Source organism: Chenopodium album, chromosome 8, assembly GCF_948465745.1.
Source record: "Chenopodium album chromosome 8, dcCheAlbu1.1, whole genome shotgun sequence".
In the NCBI taxonomy this organism is placed as follows: domain Eukaryota; kingdom Viridiplantae; phylum Streptophyta; class Magnoliopsida; order Caryophyllales; family Amaranthaceae; genus Chenopodium; species Chenopodium album.
This window is the reverse complement of record NC_137841.1, coordinates 71,936,587-71,962,171: the sequence shown is the minus strand read 5'-3', so window position 1 is coordinate 71,962,171 and position 25,585 is coordinate 71,936,587. Positions and strand designations below refer to the sequence as shown.

Here is a 25,585-nt window from a genome sequence, read left to right as displayed (position 1 = left end):
GAATTCTATATGCTCTTGTGGTTTGCTCTGTTTGACAATTGTTAGGGAAGATAGGTAATTGGATGGATTTGATTGGTTGACTCTGAAGCGTGTTTATTTGATTTACCTTGGATCATTTGTGCTTGATTTTTACTTATTGGGGTGAAGCATATTTATTGATTCATTGATGAGATCTTTGCTTAGGGACAAGCAAAGGTTTGGCTTGGGGGAGTTTGATGTGTCCGTTTTATATAGTATTTTACCCCCGTCCCTTGGTCGTAATTAGTAGTGTTTTTGGCTCTTTAGAGCCACTTTTATTACTAATTGGTGTTTTCTAGTGTTTTCGTAGATTTGGTTGACTTTTGCAGGGATTTATGCTTTTGGAGTATTTTCCCGAGATATTTAGGAGCAATCACGAGCATTGGAAAAGCACGACCAGAGTTTATAGCCCAGGGCCGGTTAGAGACATCGAACCGGTGATTAAGGGCTCGGTAGAGGTGATACCGGGGCGTTTGGACCGAGTATTCAAGACCCAAAGAGGAAACCCAGATAGGCCCGAAGAATTGGAGCCCAATCGAAGTCCAAATATTAGCCCAAATGAGCCGCCCGGCCAAAAAGGCTGGCGCCCGAAGGTGCGCCCGGCCGGGCGCGAGATTGCTATTAGAGGTGAAAAAAGGCGCGCCCGATCGGGCGGTGCCTCGCCCGATCGGGCGGTGCCTCGCCCGATCGGGCGCGTGTATATTTAGGAGACGATTAGCGTCGTTTTAATTTGTTTTAGTTTAGGATTTTTGTACGGAGTATAAATACTCCTCCGTAATACGATTTTAGTACCTCTTCTTTTTCTCTTAATCCTTTCTCTTAGACTTTCTCTCACTACTTAGTCTTCTCTCTCTAAACTCTCTCTCTAAACCTTTGTTATTAATTCTTTAATTAATTCCAGATTTATTTTGGTAACGATTTCTCTTCCCTTAATCTTAGTTATTTATTTTATTTCTTTCATCATGATTTATTCTATTATTTTGTTTAGTTTAGATTTTAATATGTGTGAGCAGTTCAATTTCTAGGGTTTATGGGGATCTAATAAATAATATGAAGGAGTAAATTATTGTTGTTGATTATCAATGCTAGATTAATTTCCTATTGATTGATTTAATGCTCTGTGACTAGATTAGGCCTATCTTTTATGCATGAGTTTGACAATATTGATTCAAGAATCGAGAGATGAGAATTAATGTTCAGGTCTAGTTTCAATAGGCAAATTAATTTATAAATGGTTAAGTCAAGATTCGAGAGATGAGATTTAATACCGATAAATTAATTGTGTGATTGTAATAAGTAGCGAGAGCCCTTTACAATCTGGTTAATTGATGCATTGATGATTGACTATTATTGATTGTTGGTATTGCATGATAATTTCTTATTGGATTGTTTTAATGTTTTACAATTGCGGCTTGTAAAAGCATAGCAATATTAAATTGATGAATCGAGCAGATGTTAATTTGATATTAAAGGCTATTTTCAATAAGAACTTAGATCTAGTAAATTGCGAGAGCCTGTTAGATCTATGTTGATTAATAAATTGCGAGAGCCTGTTAATCATGTTATTTATGCAATGTCAATGATTGATTACCCTATTTTACCCCGGAATATTATTTATTGGTGAACCTATGCCCTAGATCCTTTTATATATTATTTTCTCCCTATTCCTACTCTTTTTAGTTTAGTTTCTTATTCATTCATAAATATTGGTTACTTAAATAATTTAGATTATAATATTTAATTAGGAGTAAAAAGACTTGTTTCCCTGTGGAGATCGACCCTACTTCCCTATCTACTTTAGTTAGTGATTTAGGTAATTATTTTTGATTAGGTGATACGACTTTACCTTGTCAAACATATAATGATCATTTATGGTTCCAAACGGCATCATATGACCCCGAGATGTATCCACTAAAATCTCATTTCTTTTCGACACAAGCCTCAAAACCATCGAAATTTCTCAAAAAGCATGCCATCAATTTTAGAATTTTTTGACTTTTTTTCGCCAGGAAATAAAAATTGCCATAATGTTTATCATGGTCCCTAATACCCTTAGGGAGATCAATTGGGTGGGTAGAACCATCCTATTTGCCTTTAAACGACCAATTTATCGGTTTACAACTTGCACCGATTTCATTAATTCAAGCCTAACACGAACATTTATGACATCAAATAATGATCATATATGGTTCTAAACAACATTATATGACATCAAGATGTATCCCCTAAAATTTCAAGACTTTACGACACCGAGCCCTGAAACCTCCAAAATTTCTTAAAAAGAGTAAAAATTATTCTTCAATTTTGGAATTTTTTGACTTTTTTTTTTTTGTCCGGAAATAAAAACTGTGGAAATGTTTACCATGGTTCCTAATTTCCTTCGGGAGTCTTATTGGGTTGGTGGAACCACCCAAATTGTCTTTAAACGGCCAATTTACCGGTTTACTACCAGCACCGATTTTATTAACTCAAGTCTACCACGAGCATTTATGACAACAAATAGTGATCATATATTGCCGAAATGTTTACCATGGTCCCTAATACCCTTCGGAAGTCCAATTGGGTGGGTGCAACCATCCAATTTGCGTTTAAACGGCCTATTTACCGGTTTATATCTTGCACCGATTTCATTAACTCAAGCCTACCACGAACATTTATGACAACTAATGATGATCATATGTGGTTCCAAATAGCATCAAATGACCTCGAGATGTATCGCCTATAATTTCAAGACTTTTCGACACCGGGCCCCGAATCCTCCGAAATTTCTCAAAAAGCGTGAATATTAGCCTTCAATTTTGAAATTTTTGACTTTTTTTCGCCCGGAAATAAAAATTGCCGAAATGTTTACCATGGTCCCTAATACCGTCTGGGAGTCCCATTGGGTGGGTGGAACCATCCAATTTGCCTTTAAACGACCAATTTACCGGTTTACAACTTGCACCGATTTCATTAATTCAAGCCTACCACGAACATTTATGGCAGCAAATAATGATCATATATGGTCCAAACAGCATTATATGACCTCGAGATGTATCGCCTAGAATTTCAAGAGTTTTCAACGCCGGGCCCCAAATCCTCCAAAATTTCACAAAAAACGTGGATATTAGCCTTCAATTTTGAAATTTTCGACTTTTTTTCGCCCGGAAATAAAAATTGCCGAAACATTTACCATGTTCCCTAATACCATCCGAGAGTCCAATTGGGTGGGTTGAACCAACCAATTTGCCTTTAAACGGCCAATTTACCGGTTTACAACTTGCACCGATTTCATTAACTCAAGCCTACCACGAACATTTATGACAACATATAATGATCATTTATGGTTCCAAACGGCATCATATGACCCCAAGATTTATCCACTAAAATCTCATTTCTTTCGACACCAGCCTCGAAACCATCGAAATTTCTCAAAAAGCATGGATGGCCTTCAATTTTTGAATTTTTTTGACTTTTTTCGCCCGGAAATAAAAATTGCCGTAATGTTTATCATGGTCCCTAATACTCTTAGGGAGATCAATTGGGTGGGTGGAACCATCCTATTTGCCTTTAAACGACCAATTTACCGGTTTACAACTTGCACAAATTAAATTGACTCAAGCCTACTACGAACATTTATGACAACATATAATGATCATATATGGAATTGTATGAACCCGAGATGTATCCCCTAAAATATTAATACTTTTCTACACCGGGACCCGAAACCTCCAAAATTTCTCAAAAAGCGTGGATATTGCCTTCAATTTTGAATTTTTTGATTTTTTTTTCCGCACGGAAATAAAAATTGCCGAAATGTATACCATGGTCCCTAATATCCTCCGGTAGTCCAATTTAGTAGGTGGAACTATCCAATTTGCCTTTAAACGACCAATTTACCGGTTTACAACTTGCACCGATTTCATTAATTCAAGCCTATCACGAACATTTATGACAACAAATAATGATCATATAAGGTTCCAAACGGCATTATATGGCCCCGAGATGTATCCCATAGAGTTTCAAGACTTTTCGACACTGGACTCCGAAACCTCCAAAATTTCTCAAAAAGCGTGGATATTAGCCTTCAATTTTAGAATTTTTTGACTTTTTTTCGCCCGAAAATAAAAATTGCCGAAATGTTTATCATGGTTTCTAATACCCTTCGGGAGTCCAATTGGGTGTGTAGAACCATTCAATTTGCTTTTAAACGACCAATTTAATTAACTTGCACTAAACCCGACTTGAACCGAAATTGACCCAAACCCATTTTAACCCGTCAAAACCCGAATTTAACCCGACTTGTTACTAACCTGACCTGAATTCAAACCCGACCCGTTCCTAACCCAACTTGTTACAAACCCGACCTGAAATCAACCCGACTTGTTATTGACCTGACTCAAATTCAACCCGACTTTTTATTGACCCGACCCGAATTTGACCACACCTATTACTTACCCAACCCAAAAATTTAACCCGATCTGTTATGAACCTGACTCGAAATCAACACGAATTGTTATTGACTCGATCTAAATTCAAACCAAATTGTTCCTAATTCGATTTCAAAACACCTTAAATGCAATTTAGACCACCTTATTATTGTTGATTAAAGCATTTTGTCTTGTGAGACCAAGTCGGTCTAGGCCAACAAAAGAAAGGAGCATCATCCTCAAATTTAAGAGTTAAATATATTATATATTTGTTGTATAGTCAAAGGAGATAATTATCTTCCTAAATTATAGACTATAGTTCCCTAGTAACTTTTGTAAGTCGTTTGATGAGATCAATTCTCTTATTTGATGATAAACAAGTTCCCCAGGGTAGAGAATACCGTCTCATGACTCCTGCCCCCAGTCTAGTCTAATCAACTTCAGCTATGTTTCTGCTTGAAGTTAACTCGTCACCAATGTAGCAAGCTGATATACAGAGTATGATTTTCAGAGAAGAACCCACTTTATTTATGGACTTGCTAAAAAGCTTTTATTAAAAGCTGAGTATAACAAATTGAAGAAAATACACCATCACCGAGCACAAAGCAAGTAAATGTGAATAAGTAGATGAATAAATTTTACAAAGGCCATCTCTCCCTCTGGCCATAGTTAATAATGATACACAAAATAGCAGAAATTTCATCCTTCAACTCAAAAAGCCGATCTTTCTCTTTGTTTGACAGTCTTTGAACACCTTAGGAATCGACATCCTAGTACGAATGCTGCTATGCTACAAAAGGGCTGTTCATGTGAACAGTTTATCAAGACTCTTGAGGAACCTCAAACCTTGAAGGAGTATCGATGCCCATCATACAGCAGAGCCCCGAGATTAATATTATAAGCAGGACTATAGCCTGATATTAGAAGGGAAAAAAAGTATCAGCTAACAATAATTTAAGCACAAGAAAGCAAGCCAGTTGAATCTTTAGCAATGTCCAGTACAAGTATTCTCTTGACCTCTCCCCCGAATTTTAGAATTAGTTTGTCCAGAAGAATAGCAATCACTTCATAATGAAGCTTGAATTTCAAAATAATGATGGCATCATGCATTTTTCTCTGAAAATAAAAAAGATAACACTGACTTCTACTCACTTCCTCACCATCCGACACTCAAGTTCTTAAAAAAATGTGCCAGCAGAAACAGCTATGAGAATTTATAGCTGGCTATCTTACACAGCTTTCCCTGTTGACCTGGCTATCTAATCATTGTTCTTATTATTGTAGAAAAAATGAAAGACCAGTCACAAGTGGTGAATTAGGAGACACATACATAAAAGACAAAAGGTGGAAGAGGTAAAGCAGGAGCAAGCAAACACATCATATCATAGTTTCATCAAGCAAAACTGGTGAAGACGACTTACAACAAAAACTGCCTCTAGAAGGGTCTTTTTAATTTGGCAAACCCCATCACAGAAAACGGTAGAATTCAGAGAAGCATTTCCTGGAGACTCAGCAAGCAACCTTCCTATTTGATGGCTGGATGGATACTGAATAGGGTTATATGGATCAGAAACATAAAGGACGGTGTACTTTGCTCCAGAATGGTCCAATGAACTAATCAACTCCGAAAAATATTGACCTGAAATGTTGATACACTTAATACCCTTCCAGATGAAATTTTAGAATGCTCAAGTAACCATAACAAAAAAAAAGTACATTGTTACAATGAATACCTTCAGAATGCAGCTTGTCAAGATTTTTCAAAGAGCTGAATCCTCCACGACAAACCACAAGCAAATCGGTTTGTTCCTTGGTTCCTTTCTCCATTGTTGCCACATACTCCTGCAAATTAATCAAGTTGGGAATAAGTTTAACAAAATTGAAGTAATACTACCAAGGGCCAATGTAGCAGGATAGAAAGATAAACCTACCTCCACCAAGTGCATGTCTGCAAGCTTGGAATATCCTTTGTCCTCTACCAAGCAAGAATCAGTGACAATAACATTGCCAACCCTCAATTTATGGCCACAAGATTCTTCAAACTCTTCAATCAAAGAATTTTCAAAGGTCTCCTCCTTTACCATTGATGACACATAAGGATACGCCATTGAGAAATTGGACTGTGTGAAGGAGTCCTATTTTATACATAATTAAAAAAAAAGTAACATGAGAAACAGAATATCACAACCCTTCTAATATGATGTCAAGAGTTAATTTAATAAATTAAATTCAATATTACCTTGAGCAAACCCACAAGCGAAGCATCACTCAAACTGTTTCCAGATATACCTGATGATTGCAACTACAGATTGAAGAACATTATAATCAGTAACGTTTGAACAAAAATCACACCAGCTAAATAAGTTTGTAGTAGATGATTGCAACTACAGATGGACAGTATAATCAATGACAATTGAACTTATAATACAGCTAGTAGAACACAGATGAATGCTTTTTTAGGATAGGAAGCTGTATATCTTGTAACAGAAACAAATCATGCCTAATGAATGCATGATAAGAAGCACCATCTAAGCCCAAAAAATAGTATTTATCTGTTTCTTTATTTCCCAAATGACAAAGGCTATGGTTTCCAGACAATAGAATCATACCTAAATTCATACACCTTCGTTTTTTTTTTTTAAGTTGACACCTTTCTATTATCACGCAAATATCTCTACTTATAAACATTGTAAGATTATAAAAAGTGGATATTAATAAAGTATATATTGGGACGATTCAAACAAGATCTCACATGACTATGTTTTTTTTTTTGAAAGAGTCACATGACTATGTTTTATCGTAGCTATTAATCACAAAAGTTAGTCAAAATATTGTTTGTGAATAGTGTAAAAGTCAAAATGGAGGAAGTATATATCATGCTTACTAGGCAATGGCATTAATTTGATCCTTATTCACTCTCAAAACTCAAAGGGGTGATAATATTAGTCCGTTTTAACTCTCAAAACTTAAGGGGTGATAATATTGTCTCATACTCTGAAGTTTGTGAAACCAAACCCACTTCCACAACCAACACTTCCAGCTTGATTTCTTGCCTCAGCCATGGATAAAAACATTATGTGCTTATATAATTATATGGTTAATTTTAACATCAAAGCCATGCAAGACACCAGATGTAGGGACTAGGGATGCAGTTCCTATGTGTAAAATCAGGCAGCTGTCAGAAAAATAGATCAATGATAAAAGCAATACAAATCAACCCAATACCTCTTTTCCAACAAAAACTACGGCAATGTCCACTTGTTGATGATATTGTTTGCCCTCGCACTGCACCAATAAAACCAACATAAGGATCCAAACAACTCCAAGAACAGGTGATGGAGGTTTCACAAGGGAAATTATATCACTATAAAGTGCCTATAGCAAAGAGATACCAGTATGTTTGACCAGCCACCCGCGGACATGACAGACCTTGCTAAATCTCTTGAAGAAAGTGTTTGATAGTTCACCTTTTCAGTTAGCTCCCTATTGGAATGCATAAATACAGTACAATATAAGGATAAGGAAAAACAGTAACTATTACCAAACAAAAAAGCATATCAACCCCCTGTTCATTTCAAGAAGTGTTTTGGAAATTATTATTGAAAAGGATTATAATCAACAATTGAGGAAAAAAAAAATCGCTTACACAATAAAGCAAGTCCAATGGTTCAAAAGCAAAAGAATTTTAGCATTCAAAAAATTTTATTTGATGAAAATTTAAAAAACAAAAAATTAGAAAGATGGGAAAATTTTTGTAAGACAAATATCTTCCATATACTCACAACACTCAAATCAGGATGCGTTTTCATCCCTTGAGACAACATAAGTTATCTTCATGTCAAAATTTTTAAAACAAATGTAAAAAAAAATAAAAAAATAAAAAAAAAAGAAGCAAAATGTCACACAAAATTGCTCTGGCGAAATCATTCATTTTCAAGAATACGATACCAATTTGCAACTAAAGACAGACACAGCATCACACAAACAAAGCATAACACTAGCATTTCAATATGGGACATTCCAATCTTCAAAAAGTACACATCAATTGTGAGTGTATAACATATCCATACATGTCGATATGAGGAGACCACATAAATGCAGGGCCTGTTGTTTCCAACGTCAAGACAGAGCACAGTTGGGATATGATGACCATAATTGTAAGCATTGTCCGCCCATACTTCTTCATCTTCGCCACTCTGCGATCAATGTAACGGACCCTAATCAGCCTCAAAAGCATTTTCAAACTTGCAAAAAGTTCAAACTACAACTTTGACTACACTCACAACAGTGTATAAATAATCAAATACGTCTGATTGAGACTACGATAGAAGTTCAACAAATCATAGTATTTAACTACCATGAATTTATAACAGGAAAAAATCAGAAGCCACAATGGCATATCATTTGACCTTCCAAAGAAACACATAACTAATCGAAGCATTTTACCTATTATTGAGAGAAACCTAGTCGAATCAAAATGGTTGAAAATCGCATTCAAAACGATTACTACCATTACCATATAGATAACTATACTCGAAACCTCACTCAAAATAAGTTCAGATTTCGTTACAGAATTACATCTGATCGTTAAATTTTCACCATTAGTACAAATAAGCAACATTATCAAAATTAGACAATAACAAGTACGAATTAACATCAATCAACATGATTTAAACTGCTTGAATTAATTAACAGTCACATTATAATCATTGAATCGATCAAATCAGGGTACAAAATCGAATCAAGCTGAAAATCCTTAAGAAAAATAACAATAATTGCAACAAATTTCCAAAATAGTGATCAAAGCACTAACGTACGAAATCAGAGGACGAAGTTAAATGTATCAAAACCCTAATTGAATGATTGAAGCTTGAAAATAACAAATAGAACGTCGATAATTCAGAAATAAACCCTAATTTAGACGAAGGAGAAGAAATTGGTTAGTGAAAGATAATTGAAATTGATAATCGTACCTAATTGAATCGAATTTGGCAATGAATTTGGCGAAAGGATGTTGAAATCAATGAGATCAGTCGTGCAAATCACAATGAAAGCTGATTAGAGAGAGAGAGAGAAAGAGTCTTCTGACCTCAAGTTCCCTTTCTAATTTGTATCTTTGTTTTCTTCTGTTGCCTCTCTCATCCTGTATTTTTTACAATTCTACCCTATCTTTTCTCCAAAATTATTATACCGTATAATTAGTACTTTGTATAGTATTCCGTAGAAGGTATACAAAATACGTATATCGAGGATTATTGTACATTGTAAGATACAACGCTACAATCAAGCCTATTATTTTTAAGGGCTATATATAAACATTAAATATACTCTTGAAAATTGTATAAAATTAGGAATTCATGACAAAAACACGTGTAAATCAGTGTTATTAGTGTTTATATTTTGATGATTTTTTAACTTTTTACGATTTTCAATTGTAAATTTAATGCTTATATGTAGCCCTAAGGGCTATGTATATCATTTTCCTATTTTTAGTCATGTAGTCATGTGTTTATAATATACAAGCTCTAAGGCAAAGAAATAGGCAAATAGCCTTAAATCTACCATGCTCAAGGCACAACCAATTGAACGTTTGGAAAATTGCCATGAGCCTCAATATGACTTGTGTAGTTGTGTGGCATGTGTGCTATTGTTTGTGTATATTTTCACGACATGTGTACTTTTTTGGGTGTATTAATGACTTGCTATGAAAAAATACTTAAGAAATAAATTTTGAATTATTAACAATCATGTATCCTTTTTTACTTCGTATTACTGTATGATTTAAGGTCCATTGTCATCTAACTCAAAAGACAAGGACAAACCTATATGTGAATATACTACAGACTACAGACTACAGAGTACATGTTCGCCAAGGGAATTAGGAGGCTCGAAATAAAAACAAGGCTTTTAACACTGTTAAACATGAGAACTTGGGTTAATCTTGTATGGAGAATTTACATTCATAGGCCAACTACTAGTATCCCAACTATTTTGGTCATCATATCCCAACCATTTTGGTCATCAAAATAAACAAAAAAGTCTTTTTAACCCTATATTAGTGAAAACCATTTTGCATTCCATCCAGAGGCCAACTATTTACATTGGCAGTTAATCTTTTATGGAGAATTTACATTAGTTTCAACCTAAATACATATGAAAACTTCGCATTTTGGACATGTAACTCCCTTAAGCTATAGTTATAATCACACATACTATCTTCAATCTCATGCCTGGTATCCTAGATTATGTCACGCAACATCCCACAGAACGCCTGACTTCCATGGTAATCAGAGCCCGTGTTGTGATACTCCTCAATCCTTTGCATTCCGGCATTGGCATCTATCTGCAGATACTGCCATAAATCATCTCAAGCTAGTGCAACCTTATGCTGACCCCCAGACTCAGTATGAAGTATCTCTGAGGAAGAAATCAAGAATAATTGGACCCCAGTTTCATTCGGTATCCAAAATTCTAAATATGACATTAAATTGTTCATCTCCTTCGACTGTAGAAATGTCCACCACCTGAATGATGGTGGTACCGATGACGTGATCCAGAACCTCTCCCACCACTTCCATCCCAAGCACCACGACTAGGTATTCGGCCAATCCCAGATTGTGTCCAGCCCATTATCTGGTTACCAACCCCATTAAGTTCCTCCTCTTCTCTGTCATTGTACTCCAAAACCAATCTCTTTATGTCCTGCTTCTCCTCGAGCTCGGCGGCTTCTTTCTGCTTTGTGCTCCTCACAAGGGAACAATCTTGAGGGATGGACATTTGTTTGGTTTGTTGTTTGTGCCCTCGCTTCACAAGAACTTTTACACGGACCTCTCGGTTTCCGCCATTCTCTTCCTCCAATGTATCCTCCCCACTTTCTCCTTCAAGCCCTCTTCCATGATGATCCTTAGAAGAACTCTCTAAAATGCTCATTGGTATCATCATGTCAAGTGTTGGGCGGGACCGCAGCTCCAGCTTACGAGATTCCAAACTCTCCTGCATAAGAGCTTTGAGCTCCCGATCAAACTCAGACTCTTCCTTTGGATCCCGAGTGGGTGCCTTCTGTCTGACATGAATTTCACCATCTTCATCAGAAGCAAGACCGACATCATCATCATCATCTTCTATCTCACTACCTGCATCATGATTCTCATCATCCAAGTCATCATCACCATCATGACCCCCATCACCAATTGAGCCACTGCCTGAATCCGATTCACTATCCCCAATTATATCCTCATGTCCCCCACCATTTTCATCAACACCATTTGCAAGGCCTTGACCATTTACAAGATTGTTTCGAGAAATACTGTTTGAACGTTTCTCATTCTCCGAATGCCTTTCACTACTGGCCTTACCTTCATGCTCCTCCAGTTCTGCAAGGGCAGCATTTACTTCTTCAACAGAGGTAAATCGGGACATATTAGGTCGCAGATCAGCAAAGAGATCCTGTGAAATGCAAATTTTTAACCAAAAATGAAAATAAATGAAACCTAAACATATACGGAGTATAAAGTATATGTTGACCACTTATGCAAAAAAGAATTCTTCTTCCAATCTAGCCATAACCAAAAAGAGGAGAATCAATCATGGCTTAAACAAGACCACTACTATGTAGTTTTGAAGCTTTTAAACAGCTTTCACAAATAAATGATAAAGTCCTATCATATTTATAAAACCAAACAGTTTAAAAAAATATATTTACCAAAATTTCATACACAGCAAAGTGAGAGACAAACCTGCAAGTCAAACTCAATATCAAGTGGCAGAACACCCTTACTCAGACTATATCTCTGGAAATGTATCAAAAATCGATCAAGTTTCCTTCTGGATGAACCTCGATCAAAGTAATGTCCACAAGTCTCAAGAAGTGTAATAACCATCCTAATACGGAAACAATCCTCAGGGGGGTCAAGAACATCTTGCTGATACGAGGAAAAAAAAATCCAATTAGGAATGAAAGTTGTACTAGGAGAAGAAGAAGAAGAAAAAAAACAGAAAAGAAAAGAGACTCCGTATTCAAAAAAATGCATATCCTGAAGGTCTAGGGTATGTGGTATGTCATCTATGGCATTTTGTGGATGAAAAATTCAAATTGCTCATATAGAATTCAAAACACGGCTCAGTCATCATGACATGAATCTCCAATCATCTTGTAATTTTTCATTACAGAAGATGGTGAGTGATTTTGGCAAGACCTATAGCCAGTCTGACATGTCTATATTCTGTTTAAAAGATGATCATGTCGCCTCAAGTCACAATGGGACAACATTGCCGTGGACCAAGGCTCGTTAAGTAAAAGGAAGGCAGAAAATATACTTGACAATGTCAAAAAATATTGATTAAAACATGACCGTGTGGCCTACGATGGGACAACATTGATGTGAACCAAGGCTTAATCAGTAATAAGGAAAACAGCAAACATACTTGAACAGATATACATACTATCATCACTCTCATCAGTATCATGAAGCATTGTATTTCATAAAAGAAGAGTGAACACAAGGAGAAGTACAGTTAAACAATTTAATACCTCAGCAGTACCATGGCCAAAAACAAGAATCAAGTATAGTGTCTCAAATATAACAGACGAGTCCACATGCTCATAGTTATATAGCTCCCCTAAGAAACGCATGTGTGCAAGTCGTCGTTGCTGCATAGTAAAGTCATTCAACTCTAATCCCAATCTAATTTCCTCCAAAACCTGAAATCCAAGTAGCAAACATCACACAACTCACTAGAGGATACATGGATAATATCTCTTCATAAGATTCAACCAACAGAGTTTGCTGCCCAGTAAAGAAAAAAAAGAGGCAAAATACTGAAATAAAATCGGAGGGAAAAGAGGAGCCACAATTCGCAACTTAAAAAAACTCCAAACTGTTATGCAGGTCAACAAATTGATTCCTTCCGTAACTAACACAGCAAAAGGACACTCATGCTAGGTAAAAACTTATATGAAGTATTACGTGATGGGTGGCCTACAATTACCCATTTAGCTTTACTCAACACAACATCATTAGCATCTTGTACAGTACTATATCAATCATTAAATCTTAATTATATTTACCGCCCCCCCCCCCCCCCCCCAATATTTTAAAAAAAAAAAAAAATCTGTAGTAATAAGAACTACAAAGTACAAGATTTCAAAGGTTCAACACAAATAGCAGAAAAATAAAAAGACAAAGAAAAATATGAAAATTGGATACTGCAGAAGAAATTATGAAGATTATGCCAAATGCTAGCCTAGAAATTAATTAATCACTATGAAACCCTACCTCATCAACAACAGCAACAGCAAAATCATCATGGTAGCGACTAAGTCCAGCGGTCAGTGACGCAATAAGATGAATTTGTCCATATTTTCCGCGATGAACCTTCAAAAAGCATTTCAGTAGATATGGCTCACATTCACTCCATGGCAATTTCCGAAGTTGTCTAAGCACATGCTCAATGGAAGACTTGTCAAGATCTGAAAAGAGCATTTTTCTAATATACTGCAGATAACATAAAGCATGTTTTAATACCAAGACCATTAATAACGGCAAAAACAAAAGTAAAAAATAACCGAATATATATCAACCTGATGCAAGGGAGGGCGAACTTTAGTGATTCTGGCAGATCTCTCTGGAGGTTTGCATAGATAATATGCATTTTCAACAAGAGTGCTATGACGAGGGTCCAGATTCTTCACATTTTTCAGCCGCATAAGAATCTCCAACATGTTGGCCATGCGCATTGTGGTTTCAGGGGATCGATACAAGAACCGCCCACATGTCTCCAGAAGATTGCAAGCCACATCTATATTATGATGGGTAAATTCATCCAAGCAAGACTGGATCAACAACAAATGCCAATTATCATAAGTAAAAACAGAAAACAACATATGCTCTACATAGATATCATTTGCAGAATCTACACTCAATCAGAAAATATAACTTATCCATTGCTCAAGATTTATAAACTACAATAGCAAATATGTATCAGTTCCACACCCTGAGGCTTTACAAAGTTGCATTCAGAACCCTAACATTTGAAAAAACATATCATGCACAGCCCTAATGTCAAAGTAGGTCATGACCAGAACACCCTCTCACCCATCCAATGGGTCAAAAGACCAACACATCCCTCGGAAGGCCTGAATGTTTTTTAATAAAAAATTGAAATAACATATGGAGCTATAAACTGAGTCTGTTTAGATAAGAAAATTCGGAGGGAAGAGAAAAAGAGTAATTATTTTCTCCTTTTTACATATGACATGAAGAAGGGAAAGGAAGTGAATTAAAAATATTCAAAGTCCTACAATCCTTGTGCTCTAAATAAACCAAATCCTTCGACTTGAAAGATAAATTTAAGTTCCTTTCATCCCTCCCTTTCCCTCTCTTTCCCTCTATGATTGATATCTAAACAATGTGATAGACCTGAGATGCATGTATACTAACTACCAAGGTTGTCAAAATTTCAGGATCAAGATCCTAGCAGTAGACTGCAGGATCCGAAAAAAATGAATCAAAGATCGAATTAATACCATAGACCAACAGTTGTTATCATTATCATGATAATGAATGATAAATGTCCGGAATATTTATACAAAAGACATCTATTAAGAATAAATTAAGACAAAAGCCATCTTATAAGGATAAAACTCAATTATAAGTCATAATATTATGCTACTAGCTGACTAACATCACTATTGCAACTAATACACCAAAAACAATAAAGCCAAACAAAAACCAAAGATCACCTAAGATGGATTTACTCTTTGTCCAGTTTCCATTGTGATTTGTGAATGATCAGTCTCCCATTTTGCAAATACATTAGTTTAAAAAAAAAAAAAAAAAAAAATATCAAATTTATGAACTGCGCTGTACAACCCTACAGATCTGGATAGTAACCCTAACAGCTAAAGGTGATAATAAATCCATAGTTACTCGTATACTTGTAATACAGAGCTTGCAGCTCAGTGCCACAGATTTTTGCATTACTGTTAAGTTGTATAGACAATAATCATCAGCTCTAACAAGTAAGAAACGTTACAATAATAAATTGCAATCACAGTTACTGTATACCACCTAACAAACAACCTCAAGCTGGACATTACAATAATAGACTGCAATCACAGTTACTATATACCACCTAACAAACAACCTCAAGCTAAAAAAATATTCATATACCACAAAATTACCTTTAAGCAGCTAAATACAAGTGCAGCTGGTGCTATTTTAAATTTGCACAGTTCCCCAATGAATCGGATATTCCTGATCTTTGTTTCAATGTTCATTTGATCCTGGAGTAGGTAAGGTAAAATAAGAGAATTTTAACTTTCAGTACAAAGAAGACAGGAAGGGGAAAAAAACACAAGCTAACCATGCCACTAGATGCATGTAGAAACTAGAGAATAACCTTCTTATTAATCAAGTAATTGAACTCCTCTTCCAACATCTGAAGGAGCATTGAAGAAATATCCTTCATACAAGTAGACAATGTGGCAACCATTCGCGAGTAATATGGAAGCAACTCTAAGGAGGTTCTGGGGACATTGAACAGTGCCCTCACAAGCTTTTTCCGATTACTCTTTGAGTTCAAATAGCAAAATTCTACCTGAAAAAGGAACCATCAAAGCATATCTTTTTATTAAGAGGCCATCCAAGATGTAAAATAAAAGTTGAAAAACGATAAACTTCATCAATCTTCAAAGCAGCGCAATACATACAGTTAACTGATCAATAAGGTCACGGCTGACAGAACCTGGAAGCCGCTGTAGCAAAGTTTCCAAGTTGGTACCGTCAAGACCTTTGTGTTTTTCCTTTTCTTTATCTCCTTTCTTATCTGCATCTTTATCTTTTCCTCTCTCTTTGTCAACTTCTTTACTCTTCTCTTTCTCCTCTTTATCTTTTCCCTTCACTTCTTTATCCTTCCCTTTCTCCTCTTTATCTTTTCCCATCCCTTCTTTATCCTTTCCTTTCTCAATTGTTTTACCATCCTGCAATGTTGGAGAATCTACAGAGCGTTCAACATTATCCTCAATGGCTATGTGACACTGATCAGGTTCTGAGGCAGCATCCTGATTATAAAACAATTAAGTTATTAAATGGACATTAAAATTAAATGCAGACATTAAAAAATGCATAGATTCTTGTGTTCATAGACTCATTAACAAGTATCATCAAAGCTGGACTAGTTTACGACCCTATGAGATGATAACCAAATTTCCTACTTACCCATGACTAAAAAAGACTTTTGGATTCTAATTTCCTTATCCCTCACCCATTAACTCTTAGCAAACCCCTAAAAACATCGTCAACAACAGTGAAGAGAACAAAACAAGAGGATCACTATTCCTAAAAAAACTCCATCACCTAAACTCCCTGACTTATGAGATGTTTGCATCAACCAAAAAGAGTGACGCCACTAGTCAATTAACTTTCAATATCTAATCAATACATTTTCAAAAATAATCATTTCATATCAATAAAAAATAAATAACACCTTTTTCAGTCTTATACTCTATCAAGAAAATCCAAGAGTGCTGCATTACGGGATCTAGCTCCCTCACATAATTCACAACAATAATTTTAGTCTAACGCCTGGTTACCGCAAAATCAACAGTAGAAGTCAAGTTGAGGGTTAAAGACTTGTTTGGACAATAGCACAAATTAGAAATCAAATCACATTAGCTAAGTTTACAGAATCACTCACATCTGATAATCGAATCAACAACCAAGGATTATGCATTACTAATAACAGAATCACTTACAGATGACTGGTCTTGCGCCTTTGCGTGTTGCTCACTGGATTTGGAATCAGCTTCCCCCAATAAAACTGCAGGAACAAATGCTCTGGAAACAAATAAAAAAAAAAAAAATCATTCAATGATTGTCTTCTAATCAAAAGCACTAGCTAAAAAGACCATCAACTTCCTAACTCTATTTTTACACGCTGTTTCTTTAGGGTGTTCCCTACAGAATGAGAATGCCCACAAACAGACAGCTAAATCAGCTAGTTCAAATGCCGAAAAAAATAATAAAAAATCAAACCTAAGATCAGGCAAACACTCATAGAAAGCTCTTGTATCTTCATCATCCCACACAGCTTCAGCAGCAGAAGATTCCTTTCCAGCAGAAGAAGAAGAATCATCCCCACTAGTTACCCTCGTAGTATGACCATCCTCAGGCATCACTGGAGGTTGCATATCAAGGGCTTCAGCTAGACTGACAAGAGCAAAGAACAAAAACTGTAAACTGAATAGAATGCTTCAATGAAAAATAAAAATAATAATAATAACAATCAAGATATAATCCCTCCATCCCATAGAAAAGTTTACATCTACGGAACGTCTGAAAGATAACCCACATTAAAGTACACATTCATCTTTTAGCAAATTTTTCCACTTTACTTGTTCTTGGGCCTCACACTCTTTTTTACTCTCTAATTTCTCTTATTAACTTACATGCCATTTGTCAATAACTTGTTATTGGACAGAGGGAGTATATACAGCAATAAAATGGCAAGAAACTTACGATGATACACCCCGATACAAATGGTCATAAGATTTTCGCAGCTTCTCGTATAAAGATGCATTATCATCACTAAGCTCCCCTTTTGCATTCAAAATTTTTGCATTCTCATGCTCCATCTGGCGAAGAGACTGAAGAAAGGATTCAATCAAAAATCAACAGAAGTTCCCAGGTGGGGTGGAGGGTAATTAACAATCAAAGGGAATTAAGGTGTGACAAACTGCACAAACAACTTCTGATGAAAAGAAAGAAAATATATTGGAACATTACCTATGAAGTGAAAAGTTTTAGCAGCACACAGCAAACTTAACAATTATCAGCATGGAAAATAGAAAGTAAAATTGGTGAGAGAAATAAGCACATGAAGCAAACACCAAAAGCAAAGTACTCAAAAAAGTAAATGAAGAGAAGGATAGGGAGTAAAAGAGGAAATGCTACTTTCTTACTCCCTTGTAAACATTCCCACTTGACAAGTTGACATTTTGTGGCCTTCAAGGAAGCACTATAACGAAGAAATTCTCCTAACTTATGCAAAAAGTTTTTAACTTAAAATAGTATTTCAAAACTCTTAAGAAAATCTTGACATAAGATAAGAGCATCTGAAATCGCCATATTTTACAAGAATCTAACCACACTTTGAGTTGGAAAAGGTCATATAGAGCACTATATGCAGAATAGAGGAAGTAGTGGAGTACAATATGCGCTTCAAAGCATAATATGATTGCGATATACTGATATGCCCTCTAGCTTCTCAGTACCCCAAATAAAAAATGAGAATAAGCCTATGATAAAGCACACAATAGATACAGCATCCAAAAAAAAATTGCATGAACAATGCAACCTCAGCCCAAATACTATGAAAAAGACGCATAATAGTGAAGCTGAATGGAAAACAGATAAAATAGATGGGGTGAACAGGTATGGAGACTTACAGCATGCTCAGTATGCAGAACTTCAGCAACAGCATCATAATACCCATGAAATGCCTTCTTGAATATTTTCTTCTGATCATCAGTGACATTTAGGCCTTTGAAAAACTGTTACAAGATGCAAGTGTTCAGAAAAAAATGCACCACAGGATTAATGACACTTAAAATTCCAAAAATGTTATTATCATTATGATAATCTGAACAGCAAAAATACATAGCCCTCTTTTTCTATTTTTCTTTCTGGAGTGGGGGTTAGTAAAAGAACAAGTGGGGTGGAAGACCAAAAAAGAGTTGACGTAAGGACCAAGGGTGACATGAACATCAATGCATCAGAAATTCATAACGAAATGAATTACGGAGGTCAATTAATGCTCACTCCAATTAACTATACAAATGAATTAAAATTTCCAGCAGTACTTCAATGAAGTAATTCACAGAACTAGAAAAAAAGTTCTTGACACAAACAACGGAGTATTTGCATAAACGCTGACACAGGGAACACAAACAAAAATTAATACATTTGAAAGATGATGATTCAGCATTGCCTTAGCTCTTATAAGTTTACGATTGCACACTACCTTATCTTGTTAGGTCAACATTTGCCACTTTTCCAAGCTAGCTAAAATGTACTCCACATTTAGGGAAACTAACTCAAACAGCATAAGAAAGACATGTAAGCAGCAGTTTTATGAATTTTGAAGTTCCATTGACAAAATTACCTCTTCATTGGCTTCTGGTCCGGATAGTGGAAGGCCCAGGAAAACTCTTCCTTGTCGTGCAAATGTAGCAAGCAAAGACAGATTAGTCTGAGTAGCATCTCGGTCCTTCAGGTGTTCCAAACTTGTGAGATCTTTAATGATGTTAACAAAAACGCTACTGTCTTCTATGACACCAACAAAATACAATTCCAAAAGGAGCTTCAAAGAGCTGCGCTTCTTCATGGCTTTTGAATTTTTATCCGTTTCCAGGTCTTCAGTTCCTTTCCCAGAAAAAAACACTTTTGATAAGCCCTGGGTCAGGCTTGATGAGAAATCCAGGTATCTTTGATGAAGCAAAGAACAAATCTGTCAAATGTTGACCATTTCAGATGTCACATATCAAACAAATGAACATGAAGATCTACTTAAAAGCCCCTCCCTCAGCATATTTCTTCTTTTTCATTCTTCATCCTTCCACCAGGACTAAAACGAGGCATGGGGTATAGACTCTAATACTCTAGAGAAATCAAAAAAAGTTCTATTCAGCCATACGACAAGATAAACACAACTTACTGGACAGGAAGCCCAAAAAAGTTGCAAAGAAAATAACTTTTTACCATAAAAGACGAGGAAAGGCACTACGAGAAAGGTATTATCTTCCCAAAGTAACGCGGTACTCCTACTGATTGTGTGTAAGGAACAGTGTTATCTAATATGTTTTTCATAATACACAATTCGCTCAAAATGGGCCAAAAATAGCCCAAAATTGACTATAATATGCTTTTCATAATATGCAAAACACAAGGAGTTTAGTGTATTAGGTAACACTGGTATGGAAGCCTTAGGTCAGAAAATTAGAATTTGTATGATTAGCAGTACAGAATTCCTGTATAAACATCGACATGGAAACTAGCCCAAGAATCGAATATATGATTCATTAGACAGATCACAAAGTGGTGAAATATCAAAACTCAAAAGAGCTGACCACATTAATCCAATCTCAAAGCAGTTCGCCAACAGATAATTCATAATAACGACAGTCTACTGATAATGTACAAAAAAACAAAATAGGACAATAACAATATTCAGGGCAAAGACTCAGTTCAACTCCACAAACTATGCTACCTGAACAGCAGCCTGAATGTCTGAAGTTTTTAGCTTTGCATCACATATAGCGGCCACTGCCTCGGTCACAAATTTACTAAGGTTGACACCTCGCAAGTCATCCATCAACCCTTCACGTTGATCATCACTTATCTGTTTAAGCTTTTTAATAACTGCAGTGTTACGTTTGATGCTAGAATCCAGCGTCCTCAAAAAAGCAGGATCTAAAAGCAACAGGAAACAAAATCAATAGTCACAAGAAGATACCAACAATACCAAACAGGAAACATGCTTTCAAGTTTCATTAATTCAATATACAAACATATTCATGGCTTACTCATTAGATAGAAAAAATTAACCCCTCCAACCGGAAAAAAATAAGCCAACTGAACTATTACGAAGTGTGTTAAAAAGCTGTCATAGTTTCAATGATAATAATAATAATGATCGCTAAATTGAGTTCCCAATAAGTTCATTTTACAGAATTTATGGGCCTTAGATCAATAATTTAGGCGATTGCATTTCAGCCTTCTACGTGATGAACAGCTGGGCACAAATCCAATTCTCCTCCAAAAATAATAGATATAAAAACATACTTCGTATCTCATAAAGTCATAAGAGTACAGCACCTAGAGCTCAACTTCCCCACAAAAATCCCAGGATTATCTCCATCAAATGACCTAAATTCCAGGAACATATCCCCTCAATTGCCTATCCACCATCATTTCCCAAACACCAAATTACAATTTTCTATTCGATTGGCAAGTGTCTGCAGCCATTCAATCAACAAGAGAACAATTTCATAAAGAGCAAAGGCGAAACCAGAAAGTTCTCGTTCACTAACCAGGTCTTTCGGGCTTCAAGTTACTTTGCCGAAGAGCCAATTTTGCCTCTATCGATTTCTTTAATTCTTCAACACGGGCAACGGCTTCCTGCATCCCAAGGGGATAAATGTATTTTTCAGGAGCACTAAACAAATAATCTTTCCACAAATACTACCAACAGGAAAGCTCATGGTACCATATAAGCTTTAGCCACATACTAAAATATCAAACACAATCAAACAAACAGCATATTATATCCTATTTTCCATAAATCCAATCACACCCAAAACACATTATAAGAAGATTACAAATGGATTTGATTTGCAAGTATATGGCATTGATACATATCAAACAAAATATACAATTAAAAAGTTCAGTGAATATCAAATTTTAAACTAAAATCCCCAAAAAAATAAGAAACTTTCAAAAAAATAAATAAATAAAAATACCTCGTCATCATGTTTGTCATGTTCACCAGAAGAATGGCATTCCTGTTGTGATTGTTGATCCATTTTTTCCGTCATATTATCTGTGTAAACGAGGCACTGAAAAAAAAAATTAATATGAAAAAAATTAAACAAACATAAACCCTAATTAAAAAGGGGATAGAGAAATTTACCGAATTAAAACTGCAAAATTAGTGGAACCAACAGAATTTTGTATCGAATAAATGAATAGCGGTAACAGAAAAAGGATTCGACAAAATTAAGATGTTAATTTTGCGTTCAGGTGTGTAAATTGGGGAAAACTGAAACCCTAAATTGCATCAAATAGAGAGAATAATAAAGGGAAATTTGCTCGAAATAAAGGAAGACATTATTACTCAGAGAAGAGAGAGGTCTTCACACAGTTTAAGAGTATAATACAAAAGGTCAAGTGCTTGAATTTTAGCAAAACGTCGTCGTGAATGATGTTTTGACGAATTGATGGTGGATGGCTGAACCGCCTCAGTCTCGCTCGGCCTCTCGGTTTTATCATTCATAAACTCTTACGGAATGGTCTAGTGAGTAGGGATCACGGGTCGAACTTGTTTTGACCCAAATAAGGGTCAACGCATGCTCGATGTAGTTGATACTCGGTAACATTTGGCTTTGTAAAAGGCGAATAAAATAATTATGTGTATTTTAATTTAAGAAAATTTGTAAATTACCACCTAAAAAGGGGTCCTAATTTGAAATTATCACCCAATAAAAATTTTATTTTAAATTACCACCCATTAAAAAAAAAAATCTTTCAGATTACCACCTTTTTATGTTTTCCGGTTGAAAATCCGACTGTGGGTCCCACCTTATTAACTTCCCTCCTCTTTTTTTTTCTTTTCTTCGACCTAATGTTATGACTGTTGCATTAAACTCCATACTCTTCATCTCTCATCAATTCCTGTTGTTAATCTAACCAAAAATCATCAATTTTTGCCCTCTTTCTTCCTTTAATTCTCTGTCAAGTTCTCAACTATCCATATAGAATTTAATCAAAACCCTAAGTCTACTTTTTTCTGGAAATTGAATGCTTGGTTGTACTTGCATGTACTATTGATTGCGCCATCTCGAAGTGTTCTGTGGGGACCTGAAGCGTGTAGTTGAAGCTCCTGTCACTTGCTGATGTCAATGGCGACTCCTGAGGTAAGCAATTTTGACCTTATACGGTTGAATTTCGTATTTGTTTGTTGTTGATGGTATAATTGCAATTATGTGTAAAATTAGGGTTAAGTTTTTAATGGATTATCTTCATATTTGTTTATTATTGCAATTGGAACTGTAATTGTTGTGTAATTGGGGTAATTGTTTAATTAAGCCACTTGTGTTGAATTGAATAAACTATTATGTTGGGTTGGTAAATTATTGTTGTGTAATTGGGGGAATTGTTTAATTAAGAGGGTTCCCAAAGCCAACAAGTGCAGAAGCCTGTGAAGAGAAGAAGCATATGCAAAAACTTGCAAGAACCCTACAGTAACTCCTATTGTTGTGTCTTCACCAAAGAAAGATGGAGGCAGACCCCCCTCAGACACTGAATGGGTGAAAGAGCAAAGAAAGAAGAAACAACTAAGGGGATTGCAGAAGGTTTTTTTTTTTTCTTGTTATGTTCTGTTCTGTTCTGAGTGGGATAATTTGAATATTGATTGGGATGTTCTGTGTCAAATACAGAAGAGTGCACTTGGTGCTACTGCTGGACCTAACAGCATTGGGAACAGGACATTCCCTCAAGAGCAGTACAGGAAGGACCAGCAGCAGAACCAACAACAATAGCAGGAGCAGCAAAGTCAGCAGAGTCGGCAGCAGCAACCTTTAATTCAACCAAGCCAAGCCTCAACAACTACTTATGCTAACCTTGTTCCCACTTCTATGAATTACAAGATCCAAGGTGGTAGCAATTAGAAGGTGGTAGTGTTAGGTTGTCATATTTTGGACACTATGCAATTAGAAGGTGGTAGTGTTAGGTTGTATTTTGTGAACACCAACAAGCTTAATTTTCTAAATACCAAATGTCAAGTACTTAACTACTTTTAGTGGTGGCTTGTATTTTGTAACCTGTTGTCGTGAATGATGTTTTTTGATGAATTTATGATGGATGGGTGAACCGCCTCAATCTTGGGTTCTCATTCATAAACCCATTTATTGTAATTATTATGGGTTGAAGTTGCTTTTAAATAAAGAAAATCAATCAATTTCTTAGGCATACTCGATATCGATTATGGGTTGAGCTTGCTTTTAGACCAAAAAAAAATTTAATTTCACGCATACTCAATAGTGATCATAAAAAAAATGTTGGTCAATTGCAAAAACATCCTTGACAATCGATTACATTTGACTTTGAAAAAGGCGAAATATATATATTTAAAAAATATACTAGTAATAATTATGTGCATCTATACTAACATTTGATAACAGGAAATTTTACAAACAATATATGTTGCCATGTGTTCCACTCTTATTGGTACACTTTTTTTATTTTTATTTATCCATTTAATTATTTATTTCTTCATTTCTTGTATATTGTTTACTAAAGGGACACTTGCATATTGTGATTATCTTCTTTACAAACAAAAATTTAGGGCCTGTTCTCATTGACTGAACTGAGCTGAACTGAATATTTTATAAGAGAAGGAAATTAGGAGCTGAACTGAATTGAACTGAATTTCAACGCAAAAGAACATGCCCTTAGTTTCTTTAAAAAATACAACTAACAGTTCACTTGTGTCTCTTGGTTGGTTCTACCAATTTCTTATATAATACTCCGGGAGATAGTTGAGTCTAAAAATATTAATTATCACTTCATATATCTTTTTGTGTGGAAATATAAAAATTTGAAAATATGAAAAAGCTTTATTATTTTTACTACTAATCTTTTATTATTTGATTACTATATATAATTTCTTAAATCATACACTTATTTTAACATAATTCCAATAAAAGAGCAATCTCAATGTACAATTAAACAACCCGTTATAATAAGCATTTTAGCAAAAAAAAAAAATAACATGTGCATTTGCACGGGATAAATACTAGTTAAATTATAAATTCAAGTTGAAAATTCTACACAAGCAAACTCTCTCTCGTCTCAGTCTCTAAAGGTATATTCTCTTCAGCTTAATTTCATATCAGTTTAGTTTAGTTTAGTTCAATTCAGTTCAGTTTAACTCCAATTAGTTCAGTTCTTAATTTCCTTCTCTCATAAACAATTCATTTCAGTTTAGTTCAGCTTCAATTAGTTTAACTCAGTAAATCAGAACATACCCTAAATGCATAATGATATGACTCCAAAATGGTAGTTATAAGAGTGAATAAGGCTGTCAAAAGTCGACACGACACAAAATAAACGGGTTTGAGTCAAGAATTCTCAACCCCTTTACATAATTGGGTCGACACGAACATGACACAAAATTAAACGAGTCAACCCGAAACAGACACACACAACCCGATTATATAAATGGGTTGAACGACAACCCATCAACCCAAATCTGATATGCTTAATCTATTAATTAAGTAGTAAAAAAAAAAACTGATTTTTTTTATTCAAAACTTGTAATTTTGTAAATTACCTTGACATTATTTATACATTTTGTTATTTTCTTGGCGGTTAATTTGGCAA

At 35.4% G+C, this 25,585-nt stretch overlaps 2 protein-coding genes across 2 annotated transcripts; both read right to left on the bottom strand.

Annotated features, from left to right (window-relative positions):
- Positions 1-4,931: 4,931 nt before the first annotated feature.
- On the bottom strand, positions 4,932-9,567 carry LOC145556543 (uncharacterized). Its single transcript, XM_081618199.1, has 9 exons — positions 9,401-9,567; positions 8,498-8,623; positions 7,820-7,910; positions 7,653-7,712; positions 6,667-6,729; positions 6,359-6,562; positions 6,161-6,269; positions 5,849-6,066; positions 4,932-5,341 (listed from the first exon to the last, which is right to left on the bottom strand). Exons 2-9 carry the CDS (start codon positions 8,611-8,613, stop codon positions 5,249-5,251), a joined length of 954 nt encoding a protein of 317 aa, XP_081474325.1. The 5' UTR covers positions 8,614-8,623; positions 9,401-9,567; the 3' UTR covers positions 4,932-5,248.
- An 887-nt stretch (positions 9,568-10,454) lies between these two features.
- LOC145642250 (regulator of nonsense transcripts UPF2-like) lies at positions 10,455-22,366 on the bottom strand. The gene is made up of 17 exons (XM_081693367.1): positions 22,116-22,366; positions 21,946-22,025; positions 21,517-21,604; positions 20,694-20,896; positions 19,590-19,934; positions 18,874-18,978; positions 17,945-18,072; positions 17,462-17,635; positions 17,182-17,263; positions 16,138-16,488; positions 15,828-16,025; positions 15,610-15,711; positions 14,008-14,259; positions 13,703-13,921; positions 12,958-13,128; positions 12,164-12,349; positions 10,455-11,873 (listed from the first exon to the last, which is right to left on the bottom strand). Exons 2-17 carry the CDS (start codon positions 22,018-22,020, stop codon positions 10,920-10,922), a joined length of 3,633 nt encoding a protein of 1,210 aa, XP_081549493.1. The 5' UTR covers positions 22,021-22,025; positions 22,116-22,366; the 3' UTR covers positions 10,455-10,919.
- Positions 22,367-25,585: the final 3,219 nt, after the last annotated feature.